Raw genomic sequence first — 17,532 nt, 5'->3', positions numbered from 1 at the left:
ATGGGGGAAGAAGGAGAAAGGGAAGAAGAAAAGAGAGAGAGAGAGAGAGAGAGAGAGAGAGAGAGAGAGAGAGAGAGAGACATTTCTCCCACAATTGTGAAAATTAAATTTCATTCAAGGGGAAAGTCATTCGAATTCCTTGTGACAACCCCCACATGTCAACAGCAAGATCAAGTCCAGAGAACCCTGCAGTCCTCAACCACATAGTTGGGGCCACAGGCCAGCCCTCCTTTGCAGGGCCAGTGCCAGGGCAGTGGAGAAAGAACCCAGTCCCTCCTGCCCCCAGGAAGGCTTGGATTTGGGAGGTGTGGGGAGATATCGCACTGGGAACATGGGAGGGCAGCCTCCTTCCTCTGGGTCCCCACTTTGACTCGGTCACCTACAGGCCTTGATGCAATAAGCAGGAGATCCCCAGAGGCACCAGCCACCTTTGCCTGGGTTCAGGTGGCCCTTTGCTCTCGTAGCATGCCCCTTCATGTTGCTGTGGTTCTAGGACACTGGGAGAACTCAGGGCAGAGATGAGTATTCACATGGGCTGTCAGATGTAGACCAAAGCTCGCCACTGCTGCCACAATCTCCTGCTCTCTAGACCCCAAGTCTTGTCTGCTGGGGCTCCTGGCCTATCCCTTTTCTAGTTTATCCTTGACAGCCCAGGGCTTGCCCACCTCTTTTCCCAGACCTTCCAGAACACCTCAAATACCTAAATTACCTGCTTTTGATCACAGTGTTTTCCCCCTGCTCAGACAGGTATTCATGTCCTCAAGGCAGTCCAGAAAAAGCCCAAGTTCAATATCCTCCTCCTAAGGTACATTCTCCCAGCTGGATGACCCTCCCTCCCCCACAACCCCCAAAGGATGCTCTTTGCACCTTCAACATCTCGAACATTCCCTCTGCCCCATAGTGGATGTCTATGGTCACAGGAGTCTGACTTCCTGATCCACAGGGTCCTCTTCACCCCACAGGAGACCAAGTGGGGCCTCAGTGGGCACTGAATGAGCCATCCTGGGCAGAAGCATAGACCCATCTCAGGAGTTTCCCAGACCCGCACTCCCATTTTGTCATACTTCAGCTAACACACAGCAATCTCAGGCCAGGCTAGTCTACCTTTATCATATGGTCTGACTCCTTCCTAAACCACAAAGTTAGGGACCCAGAGGACTTTCTCTTCCTCGGTCCTGCACCCTACACCTCACACAGTATTGGTGACAGTTACGTGAGGCTCTGTAGTTACAGGCAGCTCTACTGAGAGCCCACCAGCCTGGGGTCGCCTTGCCCATTTGTGGTATGTCCTGCTGTCTAGCACAGTCCGTGCCTGTAGCGCATGCCCCATAATCATTACTGCCACTAGCAAAGTGGAGTTGGAGAGGTAAAATATTATTTACAGAGAAGTTACAGCTGGGCCACATCTGTCTTCCCAGGGCTTGCAGTGACATTCCCCAACAAGGGAAAATAAGAGATACAATATCCTGTTTGGGAGAACTGCTCCCTGAATGCCATCACCCTCACCCAGGCCCCATCATGTGGCTCTAACCTGAATGGGAATGTTGCTGGTCACTGTGGCAAAGCAAGGAAAGAGGCTCTAGCTGGCTTCATAGATTCTGCCTGGAAACCAGTTCCTTTGGCTCACAACTCATTGGTCAAAACAAGTCATGTAGGCAGTTTAGGAGGGAGGATGAGGGCTTTGGGGGGTCCACTGCTGTAATCTACAATACACTCCCCCTCTAGGGCTGAGCAGATTATAGCAGCCACATGGGCCCCCACAGCTCATTTGTCTGTGTGTATATGTGTATGGGGGGTATAAATGTGGGCGCACATGTCGGTATGTGCATATATATGGGAGAGCAGAGGACCTTGGGTGCCATTCCTTAGACACCATCTACCTTGCTTTTAAGTAGGCTAGGCTGGCCAGTGAGCCCCAGGGATCTGCTTATCTCCATCTTCCTAGTGCTAGTTATAAAAGTAGGTTCTGGGGATTGGACTCAGGTCCTCCTGCCTCTGTGACAGTTACTTTACCAACTGAGCCATCTCCCCAGGTCCCTGGAGATCATTTTAAAATGCAAGTTTCCATTTCGTGGGTCTGGAGGAGGCCCAGACATGGGTTTGAATACATGCTGTATGCGTCAGATCCTCACTGGCTAAGTGGACAGCTGACATTTTCCCTCCCTCCCCTTCTGTGCAGAGACAGAGCTCAGCCATTAGCTCTGCCACTTTGTTGTGCAAGCCAAGGGGTCAGAAGACACTAAGACTCGCCCCAAGGGTACAGGATACACAAAGGAACAGCTCATGAAAGCCATTTAACTGTGTGACAGAGCTGTGGAAGGCTGCTGCACATGACTGCTGGACCTCCTAAGAAGTCAGGCCCTCTAAGGACGGACCATCACGGGGCCCCTGTCTCTTCCGTGGACAGAATTAGATGTGATTGTATGGCCTCCTTTTTCCGTTTTCTCTCCTGTGGGTTTGCAAGACAGAGAAGGGTCAGTGTGCTCTGACCAGGCCCCGCAGGAGTGTCAGTGCTTGGCTGTCACTGTGTGCTCTGCTGTCATTGTCACACTGGTAGAAGGAGCCTGTGATCACAGGGATCTGTCCTCTTTGCCTGTGCTGTGGCATTGTATTGACACAGGCCCAGCTCCATCCTTCTGGGGTACTCCAAGCTCTGGAAGACAAACCAGTCACCTGTCCCGTGGCTGAGCCACGTCAGGCAAGCCTACTCTCTAACCAGTCGGCCTTCCTGCTCTATGCCATGCTGAATGACAGATTCACAGGACCCTCTGCTCAGCTGGGAATACATGGCTGGTTTTCTTCTTCTTCCTAGTGGTTTTGTTGAAAAGACATTCACCTATTTCATAGCCTTCTCTAGACATGTTTCCTTGTGTGTGTGCTTCCATGGGTGTACCCATATGTGCATTTGCACATGTGTGTGCAGACCCAAAGTTGATGCGGGGTGTCGTCTCAATTGTGCTCCACTTTATTCATTGAAGCAGGGTCTCTCAGTCGAAACCAGAGCTCACTGATTGGCTAGTCTAACTGGCCAACTTGCCCCGAGATTCCTGTCTCTGTTCCCTAGTGCTGAGATCACTGGTAGCTACCATGCCTGCCCAAGTTTTATGTGGATTCTGAAGATGTGAATTTGGATCCTCATGCTTGCATGGAAAGCCCTTTACCCACCAAGCCGTCTCCCCAACCCCTTCCTTCTGAGGTATGGTACTCTAAACACCAGAAGCCTCCTGGGGATTAATACTTACGCATCAGTTTGCTAAGCTTAAGCCTGCATGGGGCACATATGTGTGGGTGCTTGCATGTCCATAAGTGTGTGCAAGGGCTACATCATAACATGAAGTTCATTAGAACTGGATCTGGAAGAGAGTAAAGTAAGGAAGGAAGGTGGGAACCAACTAGGTTTTGTGCCTGGTACAAGCTCCCTGATGCCACTAGAGGGTACCCTGGGGAATCACTCCCTGCCCTCCCACCTGTTCTGCTGGAAACTGCCTCTATCTAACTGAGGTTTCAGATTGACCTCCTAGAAGTCAAACCCAAGTTCCTACAGATACAGGATCATAAATTGAACTTCTGTTCTAGCAAAATGATTTCATAACATTAAGATTTTTTTAAGTGAGCACCTAATTGAACACACATATATATTTAGAAATAATGACATAAAAACCCAATACTTAAGCTGAAATTCTTTTGATGGGGAGAGATGGGGTTTGTTTGGACCAAACTTCTGAGGAATTCAAAACAGGAGGCTGAGGGGGTGTGAACTGCAGTTTCCCTCTCCTGCCTGGCAGCTTTCCTTATAGCAAGTGCATTCAGACTGACCAAAATGAGGTCATCTGGTTGCTCGTCAGTGATCAGATATGCCTGCGAATTTGGGATCAAGGCCAGCCTCTGGGGTCGAGTCTGGCCTTTGGGATTGCTCACATTTCTAGCTGGGCCTGCTACTGCACCAGGTGGCCTGAGCTGAGGGGTCTCCAACCTGGTCTCCCAGGGGTGGAAGAGCCAGTAGTTTCCAAGCCATGAGCCAAGTACATTGGTTACTTGGAGAATGCTGGTGACACTAAAGACAAGCTTATGAGAATGGCTGCCATAAGCAAAATGACCACATTTATTTGTTGATCGTATTAAAGGAAAGGCTTCCCCCAGGCAGGTCTTAAAGGTCAGATGGGCTCACTGTGCCCTGCTGGTCACTAACTTGTATCTGCAGTGCTCATAGTGGTGGCCAGGGTTGAGGTCATCTACCAGGGCCTGAAGTGGATGAGGCCTGGAGAAGGGGCTCCACCTCAGCCTGGGGAGGTCACCTCTTTGCCTGCTCCATAGAGATCTGCTCAGATGTGGAAGTGGGGAGTATGAGGAGGGGGCCAGTGGGCAGGGTTTCTTCAGGAGGATAAGGTGGGTGGGCTGCTTTTCCCCCAGGGTGAGGGCCTGACAGGGCTGAGGACTTCCCATGCCTCCCCTTGCATCCTCATCAAAGCAATGTGTCTGCTGCCATGCTCACTGGACAGATGGAAAGGGCTTCCAGTGAAAACCCAAGAGAAGGAATGCTCGGGAGGCTTCCTGGGCCACCTCAGCAAAGGGAACAGGAAGGGCTGTGACAAAGCAGGGCAGGTTACTTCCATCAGGTGACCTTCTAGAAGTTTCCCGAGCCAGGCGTCATCCCAACATGGGTTATTTTAGATTCTTCTCCTTGAAAACAAATAAACAAACCAGAAAAGGAGAGAGAGAGAGAGAGAGAGAGAGAGAGAGAGAGAGAGAGAGAGAGAGAGAGAGAGAGAGAGAGACAGAGAGAGACAGAGAGAGAGACATGAGAGAGAGAGAGAGAGAGAGAGAGAGAGAGAGAGAGAGAAAGACAGTGACAGAGAGAGACAGAGACAGAGAAATGCATACAAAAATCTCAAGATACTGCTTTGGAGTCCGTGAGAATAGGAGATGGAGATGGAGGAGGTTTGGCCAAATGGCACCCTCCTCCTATTGAGCTGGTCCTGGCAGAGGTCTGTGTCCAAGGAAAGGCTGCAGACTGGTAAATCAGGCCTGGGGCTGCCTAGGAGTCCAGCACAGGAGTTTGTCTATCACAGGAGCCTCCCGCCTGGCAGGTCTGAGCCACCATTCCAGTGCCAAGAGGCGGCTGGTAGGGTCTGAAGGACCCTGGGGTGGGTGGGCGGGGTCCAGGGACCAGAGGTGGCCTGCAATCTGCCTCCTACCAGTTTCCTGGTGGTTCCTGAAGATTTTATGAGTGAAGTTCCTGCCATCTTGTGGCCGAAGCTGGTACTGCCTGAGCCCGAGTCCAGCGGCCTTCCCGGAGCATCACCCATCTGGTGTACCTTGGATGGGAAGGGTAGCTTGTGAAGCAGCAGCAGGACACAGGGAGGGCCCTTCCTCCAGTCCAGCTTTGGAGTCCCTGGGCTGTGACCCTAGGAATGAAGGAGACTAGGGAGGGAGCAGAGGATTCCCCCACACTTTGACCACTGTGGGGTTTTCTAAGTAAGAGCCCCCTGGAAGGGTGAACACCCTGAGCCATGGATGTCAAGCCCTGAATTTGGCCTTTTCTTCTCAACAAGCTCTTTGCGACCTGAAGCAGCGCACACATCCGAGGCTGCTCATTCTTACTGGAAAATTCTATCCTTCTCTCCCGTGTCCTGGAGCCAGCTCTCCACAGGCACAGCTGCACATGCAGATGCCGGGGATAGTTTAAGGGTATGTGTTACACACTCACGACACTGGCCATTCCCCTCGAAATATGGTCACCCCTCACTAATCCAGCCGTACCATCTGTGCGTCCTCCTGATGGTTCTTTTTTTCTGAGAATTCTGGTACCAAATACTGAGATAGCTGGTTCCATCATGGAAACAGAAAAGCCTCCAGGTATTTCAAGGATGGAATTTACAGAGGGAATTCCATGTTCACAGATTCATTAAATGGGCAGTTAGAACAAAGGTTGAACACAGCACTTTGAGTGCTTATCCCTGCACAGGACACCTGTATCATACTTCTGCCTCCCAAGGCTCAGGGATCACGGCAGAAGAGGGGCCAGAACGATTGTAAGAGCCAGAGGTGGTGAGTGACCACAAGGAAACAGTTTCCCAGGCAGCTGATATGAACTCACAGCAATGGTATCAGCTTGCCCAAGTCCCATGCAAGCACAAACCAGAAGAATTAAAAAACAGCGTGGACATTAGGAAGTGAGTAAGAAGCTCCAACTCACCCAAGGAAACTGTTACCAGATGGCTGCTGGGAGTGCAGAGACAGTCTCTGGGACTTTTGGTAGGTTAACCAGGCTCCACTGGATGGACCCATACTTAAGGACATTTGGGGACACCGATTAGACTCTATAGGCCTCTTTGTGTGTGTGTGTCTGTGTGTGTGTGTGGCTGTGTGTGGCTGTGTATGTATGTGTGGGTGTGTGTGTCTGACTGTGTGTGTGTAAGTGTGTATGTGTGTGTTTGTGTGTGTGTCTGTGTGTGTGTGTGTGGCTGTGTGTGTGTATGTGGCTGTGTGTGTGGCTGTGCGTGTGTCTGTGTGTGTGCCTGTATCTGTGTGGCTGTGTGTCTGTGTGGCTGTGTGTGTGTGTCTGTGTATGTGTGTCTGTGTTTGTGTGTATGTGTGTCTGTGGCTGTGTGGTGTGTGTGTGTGTGTGTAACAGTACATTCAGTTGCATAGGGGGCAATAAGGGAAGGTGTGGGTAGAGCAAGGAACTAAATGGCATCAGATTATATTGTATGAAAATCACAAAAATTCAATATAAAAGAAAAAAACCTTTGAAAAACAAAAGGATCTATAAAGCCCCAATTAATTGCAATAAATGTCTTATTAAAGACTCTTGGGGCTGGAGAGGTGGTTCGGTAGTTAAGAGCACTGACTACTCTCACAGAGGGCCCGTGTTTGAATCCCATCACTTACATGGTAGCTAACAACTGTCCGTAACTCCAGTTCCAGGGAATTCAATGCCCTCTTCTAACTTCCTTGGGCAATGCACAACATGGGTACACTTACATTCATGCAGGTAGTATACGCATATACATAAAATTTTTAAAAATAATTAATAAATTTTTTTTTAAAAAAGACCCTCTTCTGAAAGGAAGGAAGGAAGGAAGGAAGGAAGGAAGGGAGAACTCTTGAAATTTTAGGGTGCTAGGGAGTTTCAGGAACCACAGAGTTCATTGCCAGGAAGCTTCCATTGCCTGCAACCCAGGAGTGGGTGACCCTAAGAAGTGGCCGGGAGGCGCTTGCTAGGTCCCAGTTGAGCACTCTGTGGGCACCTGTACCCCATCCTTGTGACTACACCTTGCAAACCACATCCTTTCCTTGTGTACAGTCACCAGATTTCACAGGCTTTCTTCCCGTTAGTGGGACAGAAAGTGGGCACATGGTAGCAGTCGAACTTGGGCAGTGTGGTCTCCATGTGTTCCACCTCTGCAGTCTTGGGCCACCCAAGGATGTCAAGGATAGAGGCACATGACCTCACATGCACTTTTAATATGACTGATGGTAACAGGATTTCCTTCCAGTGGCTGCTGTCAAATTAACATGTGAAATCTATGCACAGAGTATGGCATATGGTAAACCCTCAATACTTGATAGTTTATATGTATATAAAGTCTAAACTGGTTTAGAATGGTTCCTCTCACCCCTACTAGAAAACTGGCTGTCTCTGTGGTGAGTCCAACAGCTGGCCTTAGCAAGGACTCGGCCTCACCATTGTAGCCTACTTGGTTTGGCTTTAGGGTGATGATTCTGCCCTAAAGGACAGAGGACTAAGCAGAGTTCAGGGAAGAGGGGAAAGTTCTCAGAAGCCTCAAACCGTGAGTGAATAATGCTGAAAATGGAGACAGGATTCAACTGGATCCAACTGGATCTGCCACCTGGTAGATCTAAGGGTTCATCTCAGGTGAACCAACAGCAGCCTGGTCAGCATCCCCATGAAAAGTCAGGTTCGGTACTCTGGGGTCGGCCCTGAGGCTGAGTTCCTGTTGCCTTGTGCGCCAATACTCCAGGGCAAACAGCAACAAGAAAGAATCGGGACAGAGCTGAAATCCAAAAGGGAAAAAGACAGGGTTGCCATCCACAGGGAGCGATGTCTGTTTCCTAATCTGTCTCCTGCCCCAAATAGCTCTTCTTCTCCCCGCCCCCAACTTGTGTTGACGTGTTTCCTGCCCAGGCAGCAGATGCCACCAAGAATTAAACTGGGTCATGGAGGGCCCTGATGGGTTGACACAGGTCTGCAGGCCATGTCCTCCCCTGACCTGGTTCCCCAGGCTCCTGGCCTGAAGCTCTGAGCACAGACTCCTATGCATCTGAACAGTGTCCCTAGAACCACAGAGCAGAACCCTCTCTGCAGCCTAGGAGTGGACAGGGCCAGTCCCTGAGCTGGGGACACAGCCCCCGTCAGACTGTACCTTCTGATCTGTCCCTTCCTGGTCCTCTTTCCTCATGGGCACCCAGGGAGCTACATGTACCTGTTATTTCCCTGGAGGAGGTCTGGGGCTACCTTCCAAAGCAGTGCTCCTGTTATCTACCTGGGTAGCTAAGGGACATAGATCATAGATTACACATTCAAAAACTATGACTCATGGACCAGCGAGATGGCCCGGTGAGTAGAGGCACTTGCTGCCACTCCTGATAACCCAAGTTTGATCACCAGACCCCACACGGTAGAAAGAGAAAGCCAACTCCCACAAGTTGCCCTCTGACCTCCACACATGCAGCATAGCACGCACACATGCAGAAATACATAAATGTAATAAAAGAAAAAACAACTTTTGGAAAGCTTACTCACACTTGGTTTTGAGTCCTAGGCCACAAAGGCAGTTCTAGTAAGTACCCACCTAGAAGTATCCACCAGGGAAGGGTAGAGCTAGCATACGACCTAAGTCCTGTGTCCAGCACTGCATCCTAAAGTCCCTCCCTCTCTCTCCACAGGTTCTTTCAAAACATGGCTTTGGCTCCATCACCACTGACATCCGGGAGGGACAGACATTCTACTATGCGGAAGACTACCACCAGCAGTACCTGAGCAAGAACCCAGACGGCTACTGTGGCCTTGGGGGCACCGGAGTCTCCTGTCCAATAAGTGTTAAAAAATAATTTCTCCCCATGTAGTGGGCCCTGGAGGTTCCAGCAAAACCACTGTCACCAAATGGGGCGATGCTTCTGTGATCCATGTGGCTTTCTGAAATGCTCATACCACAAGGGCATTTATAAAATGTGGTTTGCATTGGAGTTTAATTTACAGGAAGTGCAACAGCAAGTTGATTAACTGTAATTTGTCTTCTGATCAGTTAGGGTGGGAATAAAGCATGAAGTTTTCTAGATCGTTTTGGGTCTAAATGCAGATAATGAATGCCCTGTGTCTCCCTGCTTGGGCTCTGGAGGGATATGAAATGTCTTAAGGCTAGGAGACGACTGGCCAGGGCACAGGGATACTGCAACTCCTTGATCTGTGCTGATACACCTCACCTGCCCTCCTGCCCGCCCATGCCTTATCATTTGCCAGTGTTGACAGCCTCGATGAATCAGTCACTGAAATGCTTTGCGCTGCTGCCCTAGACATATGTAAGGGGTCTCTCTCCCTACTGCATCCTCTTTGTGCAGAGAGAAGATGTGAGTTAACTTAATGAATTCTAACTCCATGCTTCCATTTATGAGAAAGCTTATTCTAATAAAAAATCTGCAGTTCAATAATACTAAGTGCCTGGTGTATTGTATCTTGACCTTTTTTCAGAAGGGTATTTGCAAGTGCTGCAAAACAAATTTAAGAGCTCAGGAGGCAAAAAGCCTTGTGATCACTTTCCCTCAAATGGGATATATTATGATTAAAATTTGGGGGAAGTGTGCACACTTCTGGCTCTCTGAGACTTTAATAATAATAATGATTTTCCAATTGTCTGTCACATGTCACGCCAAGGAAAGTTGTATATAGAACAGACACTTTTAGTCCTGGACCCACAGAATCTTCTATTCAAGACAAGGGATTGGGGCTGGAAACCATAACCATTTAAACAAATGAATGGGGAAACTGACTTTAGGTCTTTGGTGCATGACTGGACAATCAGCAGGAAGAGAAAGGTTCTGGAACTGTGTGTAGGCTCAGATAGGGAGGTCAGGAAAGTCCCTGTGAGGTGGTAAACTTGGAGCAGAATTATCTACCAGCCAATCCCTTGTCCTGCCTGCTTGTCCTGACTGGCTTGTTTCTTCCTATAGAAACCGCAATAAAGGCTCTTGTTCTCCCTTTTCCCTCTGCCTCAGGACAGGTCATGTCTCCAGGTGGTCAAGGCCCCTCTAGAACCTCAGATAGGGAGGTCAGGAAAGTCCCTGTGAGGTGGTAAACTTGGAGCAGAATTATCTCCCAGCCAATCCCTTGTCCTGCCTGCTTGTCCTGACTGGCTTGTTTCTTCCTATAGAAACCGCAATAAAGGCTCTTGTTCTCCCTTTGCCCTCTGCCTCAGGACAGGTCGTGTCTCCAGGTGGTCATGGCCCCTCTAGAACCCACAAGCAATAAGTTGTCATGTTTTTTTTGTGTTGTGTTTGGTTTTTTTTAGATAGGATCTCAATATGTAGCCCTGGCAGGCTGGGACTCACTAGATTGGGGTGGTCTCAATCTCACAGAGATTCTCCTGCCTCTGCCTCCAGAGCACTGGGATTAAAGGTGTGTGCCACTAAGGCCAGCTAACAAGCTGTCATTTTTAATGGCAGCCATCTCTAAGGCTGTTGACTTTATTATACCTAATTAATAAAACCTAAGCCAGCACTCAGGAGGCAGAAGCAGGTGGATCTCTGTGAGATTGAGGCCAGCCTGATCTACATAGTGCGTTCCAGGCCAGTTGGGGCTAGAGGAAGATCCTGTCTCAAAAAAAATTGAAAATAAAACCTATGAAAACAGAATTGAATGCTGTCCACCCACAAGCACAATAACTAAGCAGATTTATTTAATCTCCCTCAATGGCATTTTCTAATTTCCAGTGTCCAGATCTTGTGTAACTTTTGTTGACTAGGTCCCTAAGCATTCAGACTTTATGGAATTGGTATATTGTTTTCCGGGTTCAGTTTCTAACTGTCCATTGCTAACTTACACAGCTGATTTCTGCGTGTTGGTGCAGTATAGTGCCCACCAGGCTAAACTTGCCCATTAGCGTTAGTCTCTTTTTGTGGCTTCCATAGGCTCAAGAACTCATCCGTAAGTGAGCTTTCTCCAGCTTCAGCCTCCCTCCCTGCCTTCTTCCTGTGCTGTACCTCAGTAGGTGTTGAAAACTACGGACTTCTCCCTGAGGCATCCCACAGACTTTAATATGTTGTGTTTTCATGTCCGCTTAGTTCAAAACACTTTTTCAGTTTTTATTCTGAGATCTTCCTTGACTTGTGGGTTATTTTGAATATATTGTTTAACTTCCAAATATTTTGGAGAGCTGTTATCTATTTCTAATTTATGAGATCTTCCTTGACTTGTGGGTTATTTTGAATATATTGTTTAACTTCCAAATATTTTGGAGAGCTGTTATCTATTTCTAATCTAATTCTATCATTGTTAAAAACTAAAACAAAAACAAAAACAAACGCTGCATGTCTTGAAGACTTTCAAATGAACTGAGCCTTCTTTAATGAGCCATGTTGAAATCTTCAGTTGTAATTGCGGGTATGTTTTTTCATATATCTTCACTGAGTTTTGCTTATAAATTTGGAGCTTCTGTCACTAGTGTGTAAACATTTTAGGTTTTCACATTGTCTTGATGGAACGACCCTCTTCAACCCTGGTAATGTTTTTTCTTGTCAAGTCCCCTCTGTTTTATTTTAAAATATAATTCCTGAGTCCTTTAGTATTTCAGGTGATTAGTCTCCGTTGTCAACCTGACCTGATGTGGAATCCATTAAGAGGCACACTTCTGGGCCCACCTGTGAGGGATTTCCTTCATTAGGTTAATTAAAGCAAGAAGACGTACCTTAAATGTGGGCAGCACCTTCCTACCACCATCCGGATGTAGGGAGAACCGAGGGGAAAGCTTTTCGCCTGCTTCCCTTCCTGTCTTGCTGATGAGTTCATCTACCTTGTGGATGACTTCCTTTGCTGACATACTCAGAACCCAGTTTCTTCAGCCTTCCAACACAGACTGAAGACCAGCAGCTCTCCAGGAATCCTCCAGGCATTCAGCACCAGCTGCTGAGGCATCCAGCCTCATGGACTGACATCTCAGCCTCTCCAGTGTAAGACAGCCATTGTTGGAATACCCAGACCCTCTCATGTAAGTAAACCTAAGAAATTCCCTTTAGTATGTAATCTCTGTGTCAGTATTATCCCTCTAGAGTCCTAAACAACAGGACATGGAACTTCCCATCTTTTACACTTAACAAGCTTGCATCTTGAGGTTTGCAACACATAATTGAGCTTCTTTTTTTTCCCATCGAGCTCCCTCTTCTAATTGGGTAACTTAGACTCTTTACATTTGATGCAATGACTTTGGAGGTGAGGTTTGAGTCTTCTGTATGCTGTTTTCCTCTTACCTTTCTCTGTTTACCTCTCAAGGGTTTTCTCCTTCTCTGTGCGACAGTGACTAACTGCTCTATCCTGTCTCCTCTGTGGGCCTTTTGGCTGATTTCTTTGCTGTGTATTTTGGCGCTCACTGAAGTTAGTATACCTTTAATCTCTCGTTATCTACTTGCCTGGGACTGCCTCATGTGCATTGTAATCTCCTAAAATAACCCTCCTCCCATTTCTCCTCCTGGTCACTGGGCATTTGTACCATGTATTTTATGCTGTCATAATGTATTGTTAATTGCTTTAAATTGCAATTTTTTATAGACGAGATTAAGAAAAATGAACATTTACCTACATGGCTCACATAGCCAAGTGCTCTTCCTTCCTTTGGTTCCTATTTCCTTTTACTTGGAGGGTTTGATACTTCCTGTAGCGTAGTTTTGTTACCAGTATATTCTTTTGCTGGACATAGTGGTGCACACCGTTAATCCTAGCCCTCAGGAGGCAGAGGTAGGTGAATCTCTGTGGGTTTCAGGCCAGCCTGGTCTATTTTGCAAGTTCCAGGCTAGCTTTTTTCCTGGTCTTTTCTTCTTTTTTGGCATGCAGTTTCCATTGGGAATTCTGCTGTTATTCTTACCTCTGTTCCTCTACATGCAATGTATAGATACTTTTCACCTACCTGTGGCATTTCTGATTTTTCTCTTAAGTGATTTGATCATACTGGGTACAGCTGTGTTGCCAGAAAGCAACCCATTCAAGCCCTAAGCCCTCAGGGGAACCTGTGAATGTGGCCTTATTTAGAAGTAGGATTGTTGTGGGTATAATCACATTAAGATGAGGTTATTCAGGATTAGAATGGGCTGTACTGCAGTGACTGGTGCCCTTGGACACTGGGACACACACACACAGGCAAATGTCACATAGAGACAGTGCCATGTTAAAATGGAGATAGAATTTAAAATATTTTATTATTTTTATTTTATGTGTGTGAGTGTATTGCCTGAATGTAAGTGCATCTGTGTCATGCAATGCCCACAGAGGCCAGGAGAGGGCGTCAGATCCCCTGGAACTGGAGTTGTGGATGATTGTTAGTCACCATGTGGATGCTGGGAATCAAATCTGGATCCTCTGCAAGAGCAGCCAGTGTTCCTAACCACTGAGCCATCTTTCCAGCCCCAGAGATAGAGTATAGAATAATGCAGCTACAAGCCAAGGATTGCTGACCATCATGAAAGGTTATGAAGAACTGTAAAAAGATGCTTCCTGAAGAGCATGACTCTGGAGACTTCCTGGTTGTGGGCTTTCAGCCTCCAGAGCTGTGGGAGAATAAATGTGTTACTGCGAGCTTCTGGTTTACAGTGTCTTGTTACAGCAGTCCGCAGAAACTAATCATGACGTAACTTGGTGTCATATTCGTTCAGGTGCTGGATTTTCCTGAATCTGTGTGCTCATGGTGTTTATGAAGGGCTTCTCACCACTGAGTCCTCAGTCTTTCCCCCTTTCTTCAGGACCCCAACTTAATGTCCCATTGATACTTGACACTTGCAGAACTTTCATTGTAAGCAAGAAAAGATCAAATAAGTTTTGGTCTGGTTTGGTTTGGTCTTTTTGAGACAGGGTCTCCCTGTATCCTCAGCTGGCCTGTAATTTGCTATGTAGACCAGTCTGGCCTCGATCTCACAGAGATCTGCCTGCCTCTGCCTCCTGCGTGCTGGAACTAAAGGCATGTGCCACCACACCTGGCTTTTGTTGTCTGTGTACATGTACATTTGTGTATCTGTATTCACATGTACTTGGGCAGATGTGTGTATGGGTGCATGTGCACATGCGTGTACATGTGTGCAGAAGACTGAAGTTCTTGTTGGGAGTCCTCCTCAGTTACTCTTCACTTTATATATTGAACAGAGCATCTCATCTGAACCCAGAGCCTGTCCGTTTTGCTCTTCTAGCCATATACCTTGCTCCAGGATCCCCCATTTCTGCCTCCTGTATGTCAGAGGCACAGACAACCACTGTGCCCACCTGGCATTTCCATGGGTGTTGGGGGTCTGAGTTCTGGTCCTTATGTTTGCCTGGCAGGCAGTTCACCTGCTGAGCCACCCCCAACCTTCCTCATTGATTCGTCAGTCTTTTTCTTGTTGTTCTATCTCTGAGTTTTATTTTGGATAGTTTCAATTATTCTATTCCTGTGCTTTCAAGTTCACCCATCTATTCTTTTGCAGTGTTTAATCTACCATGAATTCCATCCAGTTTTCTTCCATCTTAGACACTATAATTTTCACCTCTTGATTTTTTTAGCTCTTGGTGTTTGATTAGAGGGTTTGGTGCATCTACATCTTCACTAATGTGTCGAGTCTTACCTCCAACCTCTTGAATTCATTTATAATGCTGTTTAAGTGTCCTTACTTACTAATTTTATTGTCTGTGCCATTTTGGTGTCTCTTTGATGGACTAATTGATTTTATTATGGGATTGTCTTCACGGCTTCTTTCTATGCCTGACGTTTTTCCTTGGACATGTGAGGTGCTGTGAAGTTTGTCTTTGGGGATGTGGGATGTCCTTATAGTCCTATGAGTGCTCCTGAGGCTTTTTTCTACAACATCTCTGAGTTCATTGGAAACCATTTGATGCTTTCAGGATGTGGCTTTACATTTTCTAAAGCATTTTATCTATGACTGGCATCCGTTAGGAACCAGCAGGAACACTCTTCCCTATACCCTATGAATCCTGAGGAGTCTACCCTGGTTGATGGAAACAGAAACTGTTCCTGGCCCTGTGGAAGTTCTCAGACTCATTCCCTCCAACACTTTTGGATGGCTGTGCCCCTAGTCGCAGACCATGGAAGTCCTGGGAGTGCACTGTGTTGTTTTTTTCATCACTGTTTCCAAATATCTAACAAAGCAACATAGGGAAGGGAGGGTTTGTCTTGGTTTGGGAGCTATGTCCATCATGACTGGGAAGGCATGGTGGTGGGAGCCTGCAGCTGTTTATTTCAAGTGGGGTTGGCAATCCTGAAACACAGGGTGGGGGGAGAGGCGGGGAGAGAGAGGGAGAGAGACTGATGCTCAACAGGCATAACTGGCATTCTCATTTTCCTTCTTTAATCCAGTCTAAGAACCCACCCCATGGGATGGTGCCACTCACATGCTGGGTGGGTCTTCCCTCTCAATTAATCATCTCTGAAACTCCCTCATAGATACACCCAGAGATGTGTGTCCTAGGTGATTCTAAATCCAGGCCAACTGTCAATGAGGATTAGCCATCATAGGAGGAACCAAGTGGGTAAATCACTAGGTACCCACAGGCACAATCTAGAGCATGCTTCAGAGAACTCACAAAAAATGTTTTATTTTCTCTTATGATTAGAAGGAAGTAAAAAAGTAAAAAAAGATACGCTGACATGTGTATCTTGATAGCAATGCAGTTGTGAAATGCGTGACTGTGAAGGCCTGTGGAAGCACAGCACAGCCTTGCTTGTGGGCAAATGGAATAGCGTGCTGAAGAGTGGGCATGGGTCGCTCACCACAGCTTGTAACTGAAAGTCATTGATGAGCTCTTGAGTGGAACTGGTTTTCTGGGAATGGAACTAAAGTCAAAGCCTGTATTGACCCACAGCAGATCAGTAAGACAAAGAAGGACAGGGCCGTCCAAGAGGCTGTGCAGAGTGGGGTATGGAGCAGGCATCGGAAGGCAGCTCACTTGGGCACCTGCACTTGAGTTTCTTTAAAAAAAAAAAAAACACTTTATTTGGGAGGCTAGAGAGATGCTCAGGGCCCAGGTTCGATTCCCAGCACCCACAAGGCGGCTAACAACTGTCCATAACTCCAGTTCCAGGGGATCCAACAGCCTCTTCTGACCTCCAAGGGCACTGCACGACATAGGTGCACTTAAATACATGCAGGCAAAACACTCATACACATAAGAATAATAAAATATTTTTAAGTGCTTTGAGGGAGCAGGCTCAGCGTATAGAGGAGCTGTAACATTCTTAGAAGGCTTCAGTTCTCCCCTCTGTTCAATAAGGAGCAAGTGTACTGTCATTTCTGTTTGAAGGCACACACCCAGGACCTGCCCTTAGCCCTCTGTCCCAGATGGAATTAATGACATTGGAATTGTATCTCTGTCATCTTGTGCTCAAATACCCTAGCTGACTTGTAACAAGAAAGAATTAGGGCACAGCTCAAACACAGAAATGGAAAAAGAAATGGGCTAAAATCCACAGGGAGAACTTTCTATTTCTTCATCTGTCTCCTGGCCCAAATAGCTGGGCTCTTCTCCCCAGGTTTGTGTTTATGTGTTACCGTTCTTTCTCTTGTGGCAGACATCAACAGACTGGTGGTCCCAAACTAGGTCAGGGACAATGGTGATGAATTGATACAGCCCTCTGGATCCTTATTCTGTGCGCTCAAGCCTGCCTTCCATTCTCCAGCAAGCTCTCTGTGCTATCTAAGTGTGGTTCCTGGTCCCCAGAACCACGGGAGCTCAGGGGGTCTCTGGTCCCCTTGGAGCTCCTCAGCCCTCATAGCTGGCAGAAGACAGGGAGTCCCTGAATGTTTTCTCAGCACTTTGCCTTTCACAGTTCCAAGTCCTCTCCTTGTTCCATGATGATGCTAAGAAAGTTATCATAAGACAGTTATCCACTTGTGACAGCAACCACAGAACCACACTGGTCTTCTAGAATGTCTCATCAGGGGCTTGTTTCAAACATTCAAGTTCAGGTTTGGGGTTTCAGGTTTTGTGATATAGCTTGGGGCATGAAGTCCTAGGTTCAATCCTTGGAAGGAAGGAAAGAAAGATGTAGGGAAGGGAGGGGAGGGAGAGGGAAGGAAAGGAAAGAAAGAATTCAGAAGTAAAAGCCCAGCGTGGTGGCTCATGCCTGTAACTCTAGCGCCTAGGAGGCTGAGGCAAGAGGATTTTCATGAGTTTGAGACCAGTCTGGGACATACTGAGTTCCAGGTAAGCTGAGCTACAGCATGAGACCAACTCAGAGAAACAAAGCCAAACAGGCAGAACAGCAAATTAAAACAGACAAGATCCAGGCCGGGGCTCCCCAGGGCAATTGAGACAGCATTTCT

The 17,532-nt window shown here is 47.3% G+C and overlaps 1 protein-coding gene across 7 annotated transcripts in view; it reads left to right on the top strand.

The window, feature by feature from the left end:
* The window catches only part of Msra (methionine sulfoxide reductase A), a 367,510-nt gene extending 357,836 nt beyond the window's left edge, over positions 1–9,674 (top strand). For 6 of the 7 annotated variants that reach the window (XM_008828101.3, XM_008828100.3, XM_008828104.3 and 3 more), the window contains one exon: positions 8,911–9,674. In XM_008828101.3, the coding sequence (XP_008826323.1) occupies positions 8,911–9,075 (165 nt within the window). In that variant the 3' untranslated portion in view covers positions 9,076–9,674. The remainder of the gene's footprint in view (positions 1–8,910) is intronic. The other variant, XM_008828102.3, reaches the window with a different exon arrangement.
* Positions 9,675–17,532: the final 7,858 nt, after the last annotated feature.

The sequence above is a fragment of the Nannospalax galili genome, unplaced genomic scaffold, assembly GCF_000622305.1.
Source record: "Nannospalax galili isolate Female #2095 unplaced genomic scaffold, S.galili_v1.0 scaffold612, whole genome shotgun sequence".
Classification (NCBI taxonomy): Eukaryota; Metazoa; Chordata; class Mammalia; order Rodentia; family Spalacidae; genus Nannospalax; species Nannospalax galili.
The sequence above is the reverse complement of the archived record's forward strand: the minus strand, read 5'-3'. Positions and strand labels throughout refer to the sequence as shown.